Source organism: Crinia signifera, chromosome 6 (assembly GCF_055691185.1).
Source record: "Crinia signifera chromosome 6, ASM5569118v1, whole genome shotgun sequence".
Taxonomy (NCBI): domain Eukaryota; kingdom Metazoa; phylum Chordata; class Amphibia; order Anura; family Myobatrachidae; genus Crinia; species Crinia signifera.
The window spans coordinates 242,453,503-242,471,643 of record NC_139222.1 but is presented as its reverse complement, the minus strand read 5'-3'; the positions used below and the strand labels follow the sequence as shown (position 1 = coordinate 242,471,643).

Below are 18,141 nucleotides of genomic sequence, written 5' to 3'. Positions count from 1 at the left end.
CATTGGCTGATTAGCTACTGTTGCTTTAGCAATAATGCTTAGATTCAAAATGTTATTTGTATTTTTAAATTGAAGCCATCTGTTTCCCTCCATAAACAGAAGCATGTAATAATAATATATCAGCCATCAGCCTGCTTTGAACTGCTTTTATCTACTGTAACCACTGTACTGAGAGCGTATTTATCAAACTCACTTATTTCAACAACTGGTGGTATTAATGCACTAAGCTTCAAAAGTGATACAATGGAGAGTGATAAATGGCCAACCTATCAGCTCCTGCCTGACATTTGGCAAACACAGGCTGTGACATGGAAGGTAGGAGATGATTGGCTGGCTGTTTATTGCTTTCCATTTAATCAATTTTGAAAGCTTAGTGGGTGAGATTTAATAGGATGAGAGATTCAAAAAGTGAGAGATTTGGTAAGAAATCTCCAGGGTTTTTTTAAAGCGGCAACCATTTACACAGCAAAACCAGTTTGATTTTGAAGTGTAAATGATTGCCACTTTAAAAAAAAACTGGAGATATCTTCCCAAATCTCTCACTTTCTGAATATCTCATCCTATTAAATTTCACCCAGTGCATCTGGCCCATAGTATTTACTAAAAGTTGTTTTTAAATGAATTTGATCAATTTTTAAAAAATGGTATAATTTGACAATTAGGAAATAAAACACAATTCTGAACATATGATTATTTATATTAATTTTAACATGTAGGTAATTGCTGTCTGCATAATTAGGGCACTGCTTTCTAAACACCCTGCCAGCACATTTCAATGACTTACCACCTTCCTTACTACTCTTAGTGATTTCATCCTTTCTGTACCAATATACAGGTGGAGCCACTCTCATCTATTCCTTTAATGGGATTAAGTAGGTAATAGAATTACTCTGCTAATCCCCTACTGTATTGTTCTATGTATTGTTTTGCTGCTGAGAACAATAGGATAGCCATGCTGGGCCATAGCCTAAGGAAGATAAATGAGAGGGGCTACATACAGTATGTATTGTATGAATATTTCACTCAACTGGTATCATGTACAACATAAATATAACTATTCTCATTGGCCCCCAATCTCTACCGCCTCTTTTCCACATTCAACTTATCCTTCACCTTTAACTGCTCTTTTCATCCTCTCTCAGTGCCACTGACATTGCCTCCTTTTACACTTCCAAAACTGAGGCCATCAATGTCACCCTCTGCTCCCTTGTGCCATCAACTCTTGAACTCCTTCTGCGCTACCACAGCTGAGAATGTCAATTCCCTTATTTTATCCTATTGCCAGTCTACATGGCCTTGGGATCCATCTTCCCATTTCCCTATATTGCCTTTAGGTTTTGTAAAAGGATCATACCCTACCTGTTCTGCTGAATCAATAGCACTAAGACTGAGTCTGGAGCTGATCCCAAATAATGAGAGGGGATGATCAAGAGATGGGTCACTCTCAGTTTTTGGACATATCCAACAATATGGAACTATATACTATAAGGTTGCAAATATAGGTTTAAGATTGACTTACTTAATTAATCGCTTAATATAGTCCTAAGTTATTAAAAGTAACGACTGATCTAATATACTTCTACTCACTTTATTCTACAGAATAAAATCTCCCTTACTTAATGTTGCTGTCAGGCTTTTAGCTTTGCAAGTTCCACACTCTTGAAATCTCTGCCTTTTGCAGTTTAGTAAATGGTATTGTACACTGAAAGTGTTAAATATCTGCCTACCCATACACATATGCAGTTTCAAGAGCCCCAAACTCAATGAAGATAGTGGGGACTTCTCTCTCCCTGCTGAAGATTGAGGCCTTTCCCTCTGATGGGCTACTGTTTCCGGCTGTGCTGATTGCTGTGCGGCGTAGGGGCAAATATGGGGTAGGGTAAGCTCCACTGGGGCAGGGACTGTTGTTAATGTTCAACTATTCTCTGTAAAGCGCTGCGGAATCTGTGTGGGCTATATAAGAAACTGGTAATAAATAAATAAACAAAAAATGTTGAAAACGTAAAAGAACACTGATTCCCAAATCCAGCATTCCACCATATCTGTCCTTCATAAGCACAAACCACATTTTTTTAAAGTGTAAAGAAAAGGTAAAAGTTTTTTTGTATATTTTTCTCTTTGATAATGAAATGTGTTAATAATATAATAGTAATCTTGCTTTTTTATTATTTTATTTTTATTGAAGCAGAAACACCACAGCAGCACAATTCGGAAAAAAAACAACATACAACATACTGAAGTGATACAGCCGTATTACCCATTTTTCAAGAAACTTTGAAATATAATCTGCAATAGAAAGTGCAATCTGATGTTAAGCTTCCATCACTTAATTTTCAGCATTCCTAAAGGCTGAATTTTTAAAGTCCAATCTAACAATACTTATGAACCAAACAGTAATAACAGATATCATAGGAACCTAAAAAAAACAGACTTGCTTGTATACATTTTATTCAAAATAAGAAAAGAAAAAACAAGAACAAAAACAAAAGGAAAAAGAGGAGGGGAGGGATGAAGAATGGGTGAAAACTTGCCCAGGGTCAGCATATGAGGCAGTAGGGAGACAAACAATGAAAATATAAGAGACCTTGTAGAGCTCACAATGTAGACACAAATGTAGCAAGAGTTTGTTGAAAATAGCAGGTCTACAATATCCCTAGGGGCAATACCAATGGGTTCACGTTGGCAAAAGGTAAATCTTGCTTTTTTTAATATACAGAAATGCTTTTAGAAGAACCATTAAATACAACAGAATTTTCATTTGAAGACTTGACTGATGATATGAAACTTCAATACTTTATGTTAATAATATTGTTTATGTCCTACCTTGTTGTTATTTCTGGAAATGTCACCATTATTGCTGCGATTTGGGTGGCTCCCCACTTGCACACTCCTATGTACATCTTCTTAATGAATCTCTCCGTCATCGACATTGCGTTCACCTCCAATATTATACCTAAACTATTATATATGCTCATCACCAAGGATAATACAGTATTATTCTGGGAATGTATAGCTCAGCTGTACATGTTTGTGTTACTGAGTAGCACAGAAGTTGTCCTGCTTACGGCTATGGCATATGACCGCTATGTTGCCATCTGTCACCCCCTTAACTATGTAAGTAAAATGAGTATAAGACACTGTAGCGGCCTCTCAGTTACAGCATGGTCTGTTGGGTTTCTTAACCCTATTGGATATATTGTCCTTATATCTAGGATGTCCTTTTGTTCTCAATCAATCAGCCATATCTTCTGTGATGTTTTACCTTTGCTTAAGCTCTCCTGCAGTGATGTATCTGGAGTAGAAATGCTAAACTACATTGAAGGGTCACTCCTGGGATTTATTACATTTATTTTCACATTAGTCTCTTACATTTTCATCATTTCAGCAATCCTAAATATAAAATCTGCTGAGGGTCGATCTAAAGCTTTTTCTACCTGCTCCTCCCACCTGACCTGCATTACTCTATTTTATGGAACCATAATGACTTTGCACATGCAGCCCACATCCAGCTTCTCCTCCACACAGGACAAGTGGTTTGCTCTTGTCTATGCTGTTTTGGTGCCAATGTTAAATCCTTTCATTTACAGTCTAAAGAACAATGACGTCAAAAAAGCATTGTTGAATTTGAAGAAATGGTTATAGAAAAATATATAATCATTGTTCAAAAAAATTTTAAAAAAAATTTATCCAAATTTATTGGAAATAGTCCGGCAAAGCATTCATCTGGCCTAATATTTTACAGCTAATGCAGCACATACCAGCTTGTTAAGCACTGAGGGGTTATTTTGGTTCAGTCCTTCTTACACATTCCTTCTTAGATGGACAAACCCATGTGCACTGCAGTGGGGCAGATGCAAAATGTGCAGAAAATTAGATTTGGGTGAGTTATTTTGTTTCTGTGCAGGGAAAATACTGACTGCTTTATTTCTACACTACTATATAGATTTCACTTTGAAGTAAAACCCCACCCAAATCTAACTCTCTCTGCACAAGTAACATCTACCCCACCTGCAGTGCACATGGTTTTGTCCATCTAAGAAGGAATTTGTCAGAAGGAGTGAACCAAATTAACCCCCTCAATCCCTGAAATGGAGCTCATAGTTTTCAGTATTTCAGCACATATTATTCAGAGTAAATCCCCTACAATTGATTACTTATCCTTGGACACACAACCCACCATATAGTCATCAGCGTGCGTTAGAGCAGTTACAATTTTCTTGTAGCACACATCAGTTTTATTCTTCTCAACAGTTTTCCTCCCTTGTAAGTAGAGAGTGACAACATTACCATAAAAATATTGTGCCCAATCCGGCATGCTTCAAAGAGATTTCTAGACTCTTCAAGACATCAGGGAGATCGTAAGAACTTTAAGTTTATTACAGAATCTTCCTAAATATTTTAGGACATTCTTTGAACTTTAACCAGTCTACACCAACATCTGTCACAAATCAGCCAATGGCATTCCTGCACCAAGATTCACTTTTGATCATTGGTCTTTGGGCATTGATCATTGGTCAAAGTGTACTGATATTTGATGATTTGCACTCTCCCAGAAGTTTGTGAATGTAACCACACACTCTACATTAGAACTGGATGATGCACTACCTATTGCGGGGTGAGTGACCTTTTTCATTGTCCAGTGAGCAGCCTAACGCAGCAATTATACCTTGGTTCAGTCTCCCCACTGATCGCAAATACCTTGCCACCATCTCTATATGGTGTATTCTCACAATCAATCAATTGAGCTACCTTTATTAACAGGAGCTGAACCTTTAAACCACTTGAGACCAACTTCATCTCCAAAATGCTACATTAGATTCCTATACTTTGAGTAAGCACACTGGTAACAGTGGAATACTTTGTATTAATATTCTTTACAGAAGGTGAACATTTGTGACTTTACTTTATATTGTTTAGCACCATTGTTTTAATTTATTTTAATTCTCTTTAATACAAATTGTTCCTATGATCCACAAGTCTCTATAATTTGATATTTGTCCTATGTACATTTTTTATGCTCTCAATGCTGTTATTTTATTTATAAATGTATTTACAGTTTTTTATATAGTGCAGCATATTCTGTTGCGGTTTACAATTGGAAACAGTAATTAAAGGAAACTTGGTAGTAATAAACTGACATAGATGTTGGAGGGCCCTGCTCGCAAGCTTACAATCTATAAATTGTTGTTACTTGTGAAGACCTCCTTAGGGTCTTCTCATTATGCACATTCCTCCACACAGCTATGGCTGCATAATAATAACAGTGTGACTTTTATTTTATACCAGTGTCTGACAAGTTTTGGCTTCCTGCATTGCTGCTACCTGTCTGTGTATAATGCCACATCTTCACTGAAGGTCTGGTACTCTCAAGGCCATTGATCCAGGTGTCCGGATATCCCTACATACTGTACTTGCATTGTATTTATTCATTAGTCATCTCCAAACTCTAATAGAGAGTTACCAACATTAAGGATGTTATCCAGGGCTCAGTAAAACTCTGCTACATGGTCTTATTCCTCATCCAGGGGCATATTTATTAAGCTCGATGAAGTAATAAAGTGTCTGGTACTTTGTCATCAGCCAATCAGAATCAGAATCAGCTTTATTGGCCCGGTGTACTTGTGTATACTAGGAATTTGATTTGGATTTTTGTGCAACAGCCGTTTAGGTAACAGTTAAACAGTGACAGTACAGATATACAAAACACATACAGGTATATGCTCAATGTGCCCTGGGTATTGTCGATGCAGGGAACATATATTCACTGAGCTGCACAGCGTCTAGGCAGCCATCAGCAGCGCCACTGGTCATTGCAACAACCAGGTAGGTAACAATATAAGCAGAGACAGTACAGTTATCACACAGTGAACACTTACATGCTTAGCTACACAGTGCCTAGGCAGCCAACAACAGCACCACTGGTCATTGAAAACAGCCAGGTAGGTAACAGTTAAGCAGGGACAGTACAGTTCTAGGTTGTTATGCAGTGTGCGAGACAGGGTAGACACAGGGGTACATATGGCTGAGTGGCACAGTTCCTAGGTAGCCATTTGTGGTGCCATCTTGATCATGCTGCTCAAAAGCAGCAGAAAAAATAGTAATTTTATTTATATAGCACTTTTCTTCCATAGCTGGCACACCCTGCCAGCTTGTTGCTGGCAGGGTGTTTCAACTAGTGATGGTACAGCATGGAGGTATATGGTACAAGTCATCGTAAAGAAACAGTTAACAAAAAAGTAATACATAGCTTTCATCAGCTTAGAGGCTGGGAGAGATGGTAATTGGTGAAAAATAAAAATAAAATGATGCAATGTACGGGTGTATGTCCAAATCCAGTCCAAACTCCATGCTTCAGCTGACATGCTTATGCTGCAGGCAAGCCTTGAGCAGGCTTCCAAGTATTTTCAATTTTAAAGGTTTTAAAGTTTGGGTCAGCTGGTACAGGGGGAGGGGCTGGTGTTTGAACAAATTGCTCAGCAAGCTAATTAATGGTGGGGGGAAGATGCAGGCTCCCAGGACAAAAAAAAAAAAAAAAAACAATTTACAATGCAGACTGTTCTTTAAATGTAAAGAATCAAAATGGGATTAATGCTCAGCTCCTAACTGTCAGTTATAGACTGGGTTTGAAAGAGGGCAGTTATGGGATTATTGGTTTGTGGTAAAGTACCAGCCACTGTATTACTTCTCCCCAGACTCCACTCCTTCTGCGTGTGTCCCCTTACTTTACCACTGATGTTGCAGCTGTCTCCCACATGGTTGCTGCTGAACAGAACTCCATACCCTGCTGATCACCACTCCTTCCTTGCCTTCCCTACACCACTTCCACATCCCTCTACACCACTTCCACATCCCTCTACCCCACTTCTACATCCCTCTACACCTTTACAACCCATAGATGCCTTGTTAGCAAACAGCTTGCATGGAGCATGTCTCTTCAGTTCTACTAAATCTACATTGTCGTTCTGTTTGCCTTCACCATTCAGATGTGGCTGGGCAGGAGCATAGGCGAATCTAGAATTATGGTAATGGGTGGTCCCAGATCCAGACATAATATCAGGGGGACTTTTGCGCGGCATAGCCGCGGAGTAAAAAGGGGGCTTGGCCTCATGGAAAGGAGGCGTGGCATCACAAAAAGGGGTGTGGTATTACACTTTAGACCATACACAGTAATGCCCATTACACTACACATAAGGCCACACACCATAATGCCCATTACAAATTGTGCCACACATCATGATGCCCATTACATACTATATAACAAACCGTAATGCCCATTACATATTTGCCACATAAGTGCTGCTTACCTACGTGCTCATTGCTAGGGGGTTCTTGCTTGATGGCACCATTGTACCCATTACACATGATGCCGCACACCATAGTACCCAGGGCTATTTTTCAGCAGGCTCCAGCAGGAACTGAGGCCCTTATTCTAGTTCACTCTTTCTGACAAAATATTTCTTAGATGGACAAAACCATGTGCACTGCAGGTGAGGCAGGTGTTACTTGTGCAGAGATAATTAGATTTGGGGGGGGGGTTACACCTGCCTCACCTGCAGTGCACATGGTTTTGTCCATCTAAGAAATATTCTGTCAGAAAGAGTGAACTAGAATAAGGGCCTCAGTTCCTGCTGGAGCCTGCTGAAAAATAGCCCTGATAGTACCCATTACACATGATGCCACGCACCATAGTACCCATTACACATGATGCTGCACACATAATGTCCCTTACACATGATGCTGCACACCGTAATGCCCCTTACAGATTAAGCCACTCATTATGCGTAATGCCCCCACATACAGTACTGCCACCTGTAGCGTCCCTTAAGCAATGCCCCCAAAAGTGACACTTACTTTAAATTTTTATATGAGCCTTCGCTGCTGCTGCAGGGAGAGATGGAGAGCGGTGCAGCTGCTTCTATGGGGAGAGGAGCAGAGCGCAGCGCAGACCACGCTCCCACTCCTCTCCTGGTGTCCCCTCTAGCCGAGTGGACATTTGAAATATTGTGCGCGCTGTTGTTGTGCGTGACGTCGGGGGAGCACGCCGGGCGCCGGCACCACATGATTAAAGGGGGGGCGGGCTGAGGTGAAAGCGGGGAGAAGAATTGGAGCGGAAGCTGCAGGGGTGACAGTCATTGACAGCTGGGCAGAGAGCAGGGGGGTGCCTGGCTGTAATCAGAGCACTGCAGGTCACGGCTGTTTGAAATAATACACCTTTCACAACAGAAAATGCAGGGATTTACCCAGGAATATGGTCCCAGGATCATGCAGGGACGTTCCCAGGCTGACCCCTTATACACCAGCCTAGTCCCTGCATTTTCTGGTGTGAGGGGGAGAGAAAACCACTCCCCCCTCCCTACCCCCCTTTAACCAACCAGCTATATCTTCGGAACCAAACAAAGAACTGTTGAGTTGGCTTCGAATGATTTTGGTCCTGTTTGGTTTCAGAGAAATCTGCTCTCAAAGAACATAAACAGTCATAAAATTACATTTAAGAAATAAAAAAAATAAAAAAGGGTTAACCTCAATATTCCTGGAACCAATTAACCCATATGGATCCAGCCTGGTATCAGATTGAAGGCCCAGCGATTTGGGTTAGACTGAGATCAACCTCAAGCTTTAGTGATGCCGAAGGGGGAATTGGCAGCCGTTGAACTGGGTCGGGGTCGGAATTAGCGGGTCCCATGTTATCCTGTAGGGAAAACGTTCCAGTTTGCCTGGCAGTATCTCAGGTTCCCAGGGGGCTAGAGACACGGGGCTGGGCTTGTTGGAAAGCCCCATCCCTCAGCTACAAAATGGGCTAATGGTGCACCCCCAGACCACCCCCTAGATTCGCCTATGGGCAGGAGAGCACATTAATCTTTTTGCAAATAACCCAGAAGTGTGGACTGGTCACAAAAGCAACTGGTGACTAGTACCACCTAGGGGGCCTATTTGTGTTTTAACACATATGTACTGTATGTGTTTTTTTTCCTATTGTGTTGTTATGTTTGTTTTTGTTTTTTTACCCCTGTTGGGGGATTTTGTGTATTTGTTTATTTCCTATCAGTGGCTATGTGCATTTTTTTCCTACAGTATATGTGCTTATATTTGTTTGTTTATAATGTGTGTGCCTATGTATATAATTCTATTGGTGCTTTCTATACAGTATATGATTTTTTTTTTTGTCCCTATGGTTCTGTATGCAGTCCCTGGGTTAACAATGTCTAGGTCAATAGTCACTAGGTGAACCATTAATAGTTGACAGTGACTTGGTTGACACCTGGAAATGGTTGACATACCATAGGTTGGCATTGACAGAAGGTTGACACAAGCTTAAGGTCAAAATGGAAATGGTCTACACTCAAAAGTTTGACATGCGCTGTATCAAGTTTTTTTAGTGTAGACCAACTTGGCTCATAATTTACTATCTAAGTGGGCATCGAGTAAGAACATAATAGTGTGCTGATTGCATTGATGCACTGTGCCCAAAGTATGGTGAGCGCAGATAGCCGTACAGGTGGACACGCTACAGTTATACGGTGTCCATATAGAAATGTAAAAAAAAAACTGTATCGACCTGTTAAGTGTCAACCATGTCCATGTCAACCTTAAGTTTGTGTTGACCTGCTGGCAATGTCAACTTATAGTATGTTGACAATGTTCAGGTGTCAACCTAGTCACTGTCAACCATTAGTGGTCAACCTATTGACTGGTGACCTAGACATTGTCGACCCAGTATACCATAACCATTCCTATGGGGGCTCATGTGTGTGTGGACCTCATGATGGGTGTATGCGCAGGCAGAGGTGCATTTCGGCACATGTGTATACGTTGGGTGCGTTCTGCCATGTTGAAGATTGCCTGAGTGGGTAGCACGGTGGGCGGGGGCCAGCGGCGGCCAGCGGTGGGCAGCGGGCTGGGAGACTCACCCATGGGAACACCCTGTTCATGCACATCTAAGGTTACCTGAGAGCAACCTTAGATGCGCGTGGGCTTTCCACATCACTCAATGGTCGGGGACCATTGAATGATGTGGGTGTTCCCCCACAGCCTGCGCATGGGGAGCCTACAGTACAGTATGTGTGTTTGTTTTTATCTTTGTATTGGTGCCTATGTGTGTGTATGTGTGTGTGTGTGTGTGTTTATTTCCTGTGGGGGTCTATGTGTGTGCATTTTGGTGCAAAGTTTAGGTAATACTAGGGGTTATAGTGAGGGGGAACGGGGTTTACCTGAGTTCCACCACCTCTAATGGGTGGAACATTTTAACCTCCACATTGGCCCTGCACAGTAATTCTCACAGAAATGCATTCTAGTTTGCAGGGTGGTGCCAAAAATCCTACCACTGGCCCTGTCTCTGCCTAATTGGGGAAGGGGGTATAATTAGGTGGCATAGAGAAATTAGTTCCCCCACCTCTACATGACCACTTTATGCCCTGGGTAATACCTAGAATTAGTTAAAGATAATAAGGTACAGTTTGTGGAAATTGAAAGGTCTAAACCCGGCATGTCCAAACTATGGCCCTCCAGCTGTTGTGAAACTAAAAGTCCCATCATGCTTTGCCACAGTTTTGCTATTAGGGAATGCTAAAACTATGGCAAGGCATGCTGGGATGTGTGGTTTCACAACAGCTGGAGGGCCATAGTTTGGACATGCCTGGTCTAAACTATAACTTTCATTCCCATTACATTTTTCATACCACCACTTCTACATATCCATACCCCCACTACAAAATTCACACTTTGACCACTGCTCTGAATTGAAATCTCTTCCACCAAAGATTCCTTTACATCTTGGTGACTTATCTATTTCACACCACAACACAAAGGGGGTTAAACAGTATTTCTAGAAAAAAATTGTCAATGTAGTCCCGGTGCTTCAATAACAGCTTATTATGTACAATTTCAGTGGAGTTAATGATACTATCCCACGTTGGCCTAATCCTCTTCTGTACAATGAATGTTTTGGCCTAATACTGTACAAATTACTCCGAACAGTATTCATAACAGCAGTGACAGTGTTAATCGTGTTTTCCAGATATTGGGCCTGATTCAGACATGCTCGCTGATCTGCAAAGTTGCAGATGACTGTGAGAGGAGGCCCGGACAGAAAAAAAACCCGCCCTGTGCAAATCTGCACATGAATTGCAAAATTATCGCAATTTGCTATCCATCCACAATTTATGAACCATCAAATAATTTCTCCAGTCTATGCAAATGTAAGTCTGACCCTACCTGTCATCTGCAACAGAGACAGGCTGAACGAGGCTGGCGCTGATGTCACAAACCCTTCCTGTATACACCTGGGTACGCCTGTATTTTTTGGATACTCCCAGAAAAAGGCATGTTACCACCCCCATATGCCAGCTTCCTGCCAGTAAACCTCCAGCCGCATTGCATTTATGATCTATACGCAATTTCTGACACTATTCATCATTCAATAAATGCTTGATCTGTGAAGTAATCAACTCTGAATTAGGCCCATTGTTAGAAGTCTCTCTTCTAGTGATAAGCCCTATAGATTGTAAGATTACGAGCAGGGCCCTCCTACCTCCATGTCGGTTTGTTTCTACCCAGTGATGTTTCCAATTGAAAAGCGCAACAGAATATGCTGCGCTATATAAGAAACTGCAAATAAATAAATAAATAAATAAACCCAAGTTATTTGTTCATACCACCAATGAATTTTGTTCTCAGTCAAAAATAACATCATTTAAAACGTTGCCAATGTAGTTAAACAGGTATCATCATCCAATCTCTTTTTATTTTCCTTACAAAGCACATCTAACCTTCAGAAGTAGCCATGCTCATCGTCGCCTTGCCAGTCACCATGCCATTTGCCATGCCAGTCGCCATGTGTGACTCCCGTGGCTATTGGCCCAGTCCTGATGCCCTGCGACCACTTTTACTTTGCTCCTGCAGCTCATAGAAACATAGTGAGCAGCATTATCAAAGCGTATTGATTCTGTTCTGCGGGTGTTAATTTTCTGCAACAAACGGGCATGAGTAGTGGTGATCTAGCAACGATGAGCACAGCTACAGTACATCTGTATGTGACATCTGCTGGCATGCAGATTGTGCAGCCAATATACCTTCTAAATCATAAATGTATTACTCAAAGGAGAAATTGGAAATGCAGGGTGCTTGCGGCCACGGCAAACAGGCTGTTCACCAGGCACACGCACCCAGGATTGCGGGCGAGGTCCAATTGGATCAGGTCATTTCATGGGCATTCCCATGAGAACATTTCGTGTTCCCATGCAAATTGCCCGGTGATGCGGGTGGGGGGGAGCGGGCAGCTAACATGAACAGCCTTCAGCTGCCCACCCACTTCCTCCCAAGGGTGCACGTATATCTTAGTGACATGAGAGTCACTTAGATATGTGTGCACCTTCGCCATCATTTGATGGTCGTGAACATCGAATCATAGGGGTGGTTCCCACTAGCCTGCGAATGGATGCTTATGTTAAACATCCATTTGCAGCTAGTGAGTCGCTGCAAGTGTGGGCAGGTGGGGTTTGGTTTGGTAGACTCAGAAGACTGCGAATTCGCAGCCTTGCGAGTCAACCAGAATAACCCCCAAAATTTAGGACACATGGTGAGCCTTTATAATTAAATCAAAACATTAATATAAAATTAGAAGTACTGAACTTACATGCTGTATATAGACTCTTAACTGACACCCACAATGTCGAACTAAAATAAAGGATTGTATTAAATTCTTTTTTAGATTCTATAATTTTTTTATTTAAATATGTTTTCTTTGAAGGTTAGTTGGTACTTGTTTCCTAGCACGGCGCCACCGATTTTAATTGTAAGCCATCGGGTCAGAAAAATCGGGACCACCAAATCGCATGCGACCACATCGCATGCGATGCGACGCGACCGACCCGATTTTTACATTAGAACCAATGTAAAATGGTGCCTGAGACCCGATTTTACATTGGACCCAATGTTAAATGCCCCCCAGACCCCAATTTTCATGGTATACCCACCCTGATGGGACAAATGCCCCCCCATTGTTAACGCCACCCCACGATCAACGCTAACCTGAAGCGTGGCGAGCGCAGTGAGCCCGCGAGGGGCGGCGGTATGCGTCCTACGACCTTTTCATACCCCCCTTATCCACGTCGGCGTGGAGTTGATCTTATATAGTGTGGCAAGAGCAGCGAGCCACCGAGCCCGAAGCGTGGCGAGCGCAGCAAGGGGACACGCATTACTTCACAGGTACTTCACAGGTATTACGCATTCCCTCGCCACGCTTTGGGCTCGGTGGCTCGCTGCGCTCGCCACACTATCTAAAATCAACTCCACACCGACGTGGATAGTAGGGGTATGAAAAGGTCGTAGGACGTTTGACATACAAATTACCCATCAGGGTGGGTATACAATCAAAAATCGGGTAAGGTGGGCCATTTAACATTGTTTCATATGTAAAATCGGATCCATCGCATTGGTCGCATCGCATGCCATTATAATGGCATACAATGGACCAATTTTACATAGGAATTTAACGTTACATAAAATGCATACAATGTAAAATCGGGTCGGTCGCGACGGTCGCATCGCATGCCATTATAATGGCATGCGATGGACCCGATTTTACAATTGTCGCGAAACCTGTAAAAAAGCCCGAAATTGGGTCGGTCGGGTCCCATCACATACCTTAACTTAAGGTACAGTATGCGATGGGACCCAATGGGCGCCGTGCTAGGAAACAAGTACCGGTTAGTTTATTATTTGCATTTGTTTTTAGGTGGTTTTATTATCATTTTGAATGTATCAGTATATATAGTTTTAGATACTGTATATTGTAGATGCCATGTCATTGTTTAATTACTGTTGCAACACTTTAATATCTGTGAAATATCGATAATGATGTTGATTTTTAACTGGTAAGTATATTTGGCTTCATGACAATACTCTAATGATTTTTGTAAATACATTAAATTATAATTTTATTTTCCCATACCTGTAAAGTCTTACAAGATCTGTGAGGTTTTTTTTTTTTTTTTTTTTTTTTTTTAAATATAGTCTTTATTTAATTTAGTTTTCCCTGTTAAAACATACATTTTTACGTTCAAGCATATATTTCAACCTACCACTGTATCATAATGATTTCCACATTTTAAATTGTCCTTTAGCTAAAAAAACCACAACAATGAAACAAAAATGATAGTATTGCGTCCGCCTCGCCGCCCCGCCACCCGGATACTGAGACGCGCGTGCGTGGGGGACGCAAGCGCATCTCAGTCAGATGGAGCGCCGTGTTGCTGGTGGATCGCCAGCAGCATGCTGCTGGCGGTTCGTAAGCAAAGATAAAACCGGCCCCATCTGTAATAATACAACATAAATATAAATTTTTCCTCTTTTTATGTACAGAACATATATATTTCGTGTTTAATTGTACTGTTAACCAGGTTTACCCATTGTTTAAAATTTGGACTTTAATGTACCAATCATTTCCTAACTATTAAAACTTTAACCAGTGTCAATAAATTTACATTACAATGTGTTTGATATTTATTTATACCCACTTGTGTCACACTACTCAGTAGACATGCTTTTCCATTTATAACAAATTCTGTAATACCTAATTGCCTAATTCTTTGTCCTACTTGTTTCCATATTTTTTGTATATATCGAGATTGCCATATCATATGTATGAAAGTTCCCTGACAGGCACTACATTTTGGACACAGATCACATTGGACACATTGAAGGGTAGTGGTGATGGTAACGCATACACATTGGCCCTTATTCTGATCGGTGCGGATATTCCCGCATTCTTACGGAGCGGTCCGTACGCCACAGTGTTTTGCCGCGTGCGGCCATCGTCCGTAGAAACGCCCACGTGTCCTCCGCATTCGGACGGACTCACTCTTTAAGAACAGGGCGTGTTTACGGACGACATACAAACCATGCGTGTGCGGGGGAAACACTCCGATTCTGCACGGTATTACAGAGTATTACAGAGTATGCTCGGGAATACCGCATCCGAACGGGAGCCAAGCGGTGCTACCGCACGTAAGCGGAGTATTTACGCCAAACAACCCACTATTATGTATCTTCTGCAATACATCCCATGACCCACTTATTCAATTACCTATCCTCATAAAAAACTTCTTATTTGGAATTGGAATCAATTAGATGCCAATATATCCTTACAAGCATGCCTAACACATGCATTGCACACATTAACCCTTACAGCAATTGAAGCAGCAATGGTTTCAATTAAAGCACTGACAAGCGTCCTATTAGTGAGTAATGAGTAAAGGAGTCGATTCTATTGGGTTCAGGTGTTAATGCTTGTAGTCATTAGGCGGTACGTTCGCCTACCGCATGAACGAGTGGTGTCCGCAAAGCAATAGTACACTTGTGGACACCGCACATTTCTGCCCTTTTTGGTCGCGTGCATTCGGAGTGCGATCCGAATGTACGCCCACCAACATAAGTGTACTCCCCCGTGTCCGCCCATGTTTCCGCCCCGTTTTGCCCACTTTGAAACTACGCCCATGTGTCATTCCGCATGACGCCCATAATACGCCCATATTTCCCGACTGATTGCGGTGCACAGTTTTGTACGGGATTTGCCCGAACAGGTACGGAGTCAATGCGTGGCACATGCGCGTTGCGTTCTCCACGCATGCGCAGACGCCGTAAAGACGCGATCCGAAAGTATGCGGTAAAGTACGCGTCAATCAGAATAAGGGCCATTGCTTGCTTTCGGCAACAATGTATGCATTACCACCATAATATACAGTACATTAGTGGGCAGTGGTGGTGATAATGCATATAATGCTGGCATTTGGCAACAATGTATGCATTACCACCATAATATACATTGGTGGGCAGTGGCGGCAGAAATGCATACATTGCTGGCATGCAGCAGCAATGTATGTGTTACCGACATAACACAATATATATTGGCGGGCAGTGGCGGCAGTAATGCATACATTGCTGGTCTGCGGCAGCAATGTATGCGTTACCGCCATAACACAATATACTGTACATTGGTAGCACAATAAACATTGGCGGCGGTAACGCATACATTGCTGGCCTGCGGCAGCAATGTACAGTATGTGTTACCACCATAACACAATATACAGTACATTGGCAGCAATGTATGGGTTACTGCCATAACACAATATACTGCACATTGGCAGGCAGTGGCGGTAACGCATATATTGCTGGCCTGCATTACTGCCATAACAAAATATACATTGGCAGCACAGTATACATTGGCAGGCAGTGGCAGCTGTAATGCATACATTGCTGTCCTGCGTCAGCAATGTATGCGTTACCGCCATAACACAATATACATAGGCGGGCAGTGGCGGCGGTAACGCATACACTGCTGGCCTGCATCAGCAATGTACAGTATGTGTTGCCGCCATAACATAATGTGTAGTTTTTCTATATTTATACTTTAGGATATAATTTTATACTGTACACATTGGTGGCAGTGGCCACTCACTTAACAAAGTGACGGTATGGACTTGCGGACGAGAGGAAGTGAGTTTACTGCTGTGGGCGGGGGGGGTGGGCAAGCCACAGATGACGGTCACTTTGCTGCTGCGGTGGGTAAGTCGACTGGCTGGCGGACGGGCGGGCGGGAGTGAGGTCGGGGATGGACGGGCAGCCGGTAATGTGTGGCTGCTCCTTGCTCGTGACGACACAGAGCAGGGGGAAGGAGCAGGGGGCGGGTGAAGGGGAGACATCAGGGCGGTCCGTGGGATGAAAGTGTACTGTATGATCTTTCAGCCCACGCTACGCACACACACACATCGATAATGGATGATAAATCATCCATCATCGCTGGCATGCTGGTCAAAACAGCAAATGGGAGACATTGGTGATGAGCTAGTCTCCCATCGGTGGCCCATACACACTTGGAGATTTTCATCTGAAAATCACCCAAAACAAGCAATTTTCAGATGAAAATCGTCTAGTGTGTATGGGCCTTATAAGTAAAAAAAAAATGAGGAAAAAAAAGTAAATACAGTATTCTGGTTCTGTGAACATAATCCAGTATTAATTACCTACAATATGGACACCCACAGCTAGGGGATTTTGTACTTGTATTAAGTTATACAGTATACATTAGAATGGCGCTGCTTAGCCAGCATGTTTCTGCAAACATAATCCAGGGTACTTATGTAGTATCTGGGCTGCCGATTTCTAAATCGGGTCGGATCGGGAGATCGCATCGCATCGCATGCGACCATGCGATTCGATGCGATGCGATGCGATGCGATGACCCGATTTTTCCATAGGAATCAATGTTAAAATGGACTGAGTCCATTTTAACATGGAATTCAATGGGAAAAATGGGTCCTTTTCATACCCCTACTATCCAAGTGGGCATGGAGTTGGATATAAACCTGTGGCGAGCGTAGCGAGCCACCGAGCCCGAAGCGTGGCGAGCGCAGCGAGCCCCGCGAGGGGACGCAGATTTCTTAAACAGTATTCTGCGTCCCCTCGCGGGGCTCGCTGCGCTCGCCACGCTTCGGGCTCGGTGGCTCGCTACGCTCGCCACAGGTTTATATCCAACTCCATGCCCACTTGGATAGTAGGGGTATGAAAAGGACCCCTTTTTCCCATTGAATTACATGTTAAAATGGACCAAGTCTATTTTAACATGTAATTCAATGGGAAAAAGGGGTCCTTTTCATACCCCTACTATCCAAGTGGGCATGGAGTTGGATATAAACCTGTGGCGAGCGTAGCGAGCCACCGAGCCCGAAGCGTGGCGAGCGCAGCGAGCCCCGCGAGGGGACGCAGATTTCTTAAACAGTATTCTGCGTCCCCTCGCGGGGCTCGCTGCGCTCGCCACGCTTCGGGCTCGGTGGCTCGCTACGCTCGCCACAGGTTTATATCCAACTCCATGCCCACTTGGATAGTAGGGGTATGAAAAAGACATATCTCACTCAATCTCACTTGCATCTGACACATTAATGACAACTGTAGTTAAGGATTAATTATATATTTGTGACAGAAAATAAAGCAAACAAACAAATTACTGTGACTTATTAAGTAAAGTTAAGGCATGCAGGATACGGCCAAATACATCATCGCCAGCTAGAGACTTGCGCCAAACAAATTCGGTCATGTAGCTGGTCAGATTGCTGCGAGCTGTTCCGCGATGGCACTTGTTCCTCCACT

The 18,141-nt window shown here is 42.7% G+C and overlaps 1 protein-coding gene across 1 annotated transcript; it reads left to right on the top strand.

The window, feature by feature from the left end:
* Positions 1-2,718: 2,718 nt before the first annotated feature.
* Positions 2,719-3,642, top strand: LOC146009736 (olfactory receptor 5AR1-like). The gene has a single exon (XM_083150198.1). It carries the CDS (start codon positions 2,719-2,721, stop codon positions 3,640-3,642), a length of 924 nt encoding a protein of 307 aa, XP_083006324.1.
* Positions 3,643-18,141: the final 14,499 nt, after the last annotated feature.

What these genes read in the sequence shown, in the direction of transcription:
- LOC146009736 (XM_083150198.1), top strand. Translation starts at nt 2,719, where the DNA reads ATGCTTTTAGAAGAACCATTAAATACAACAGAATTTTCATTTGAAGAC.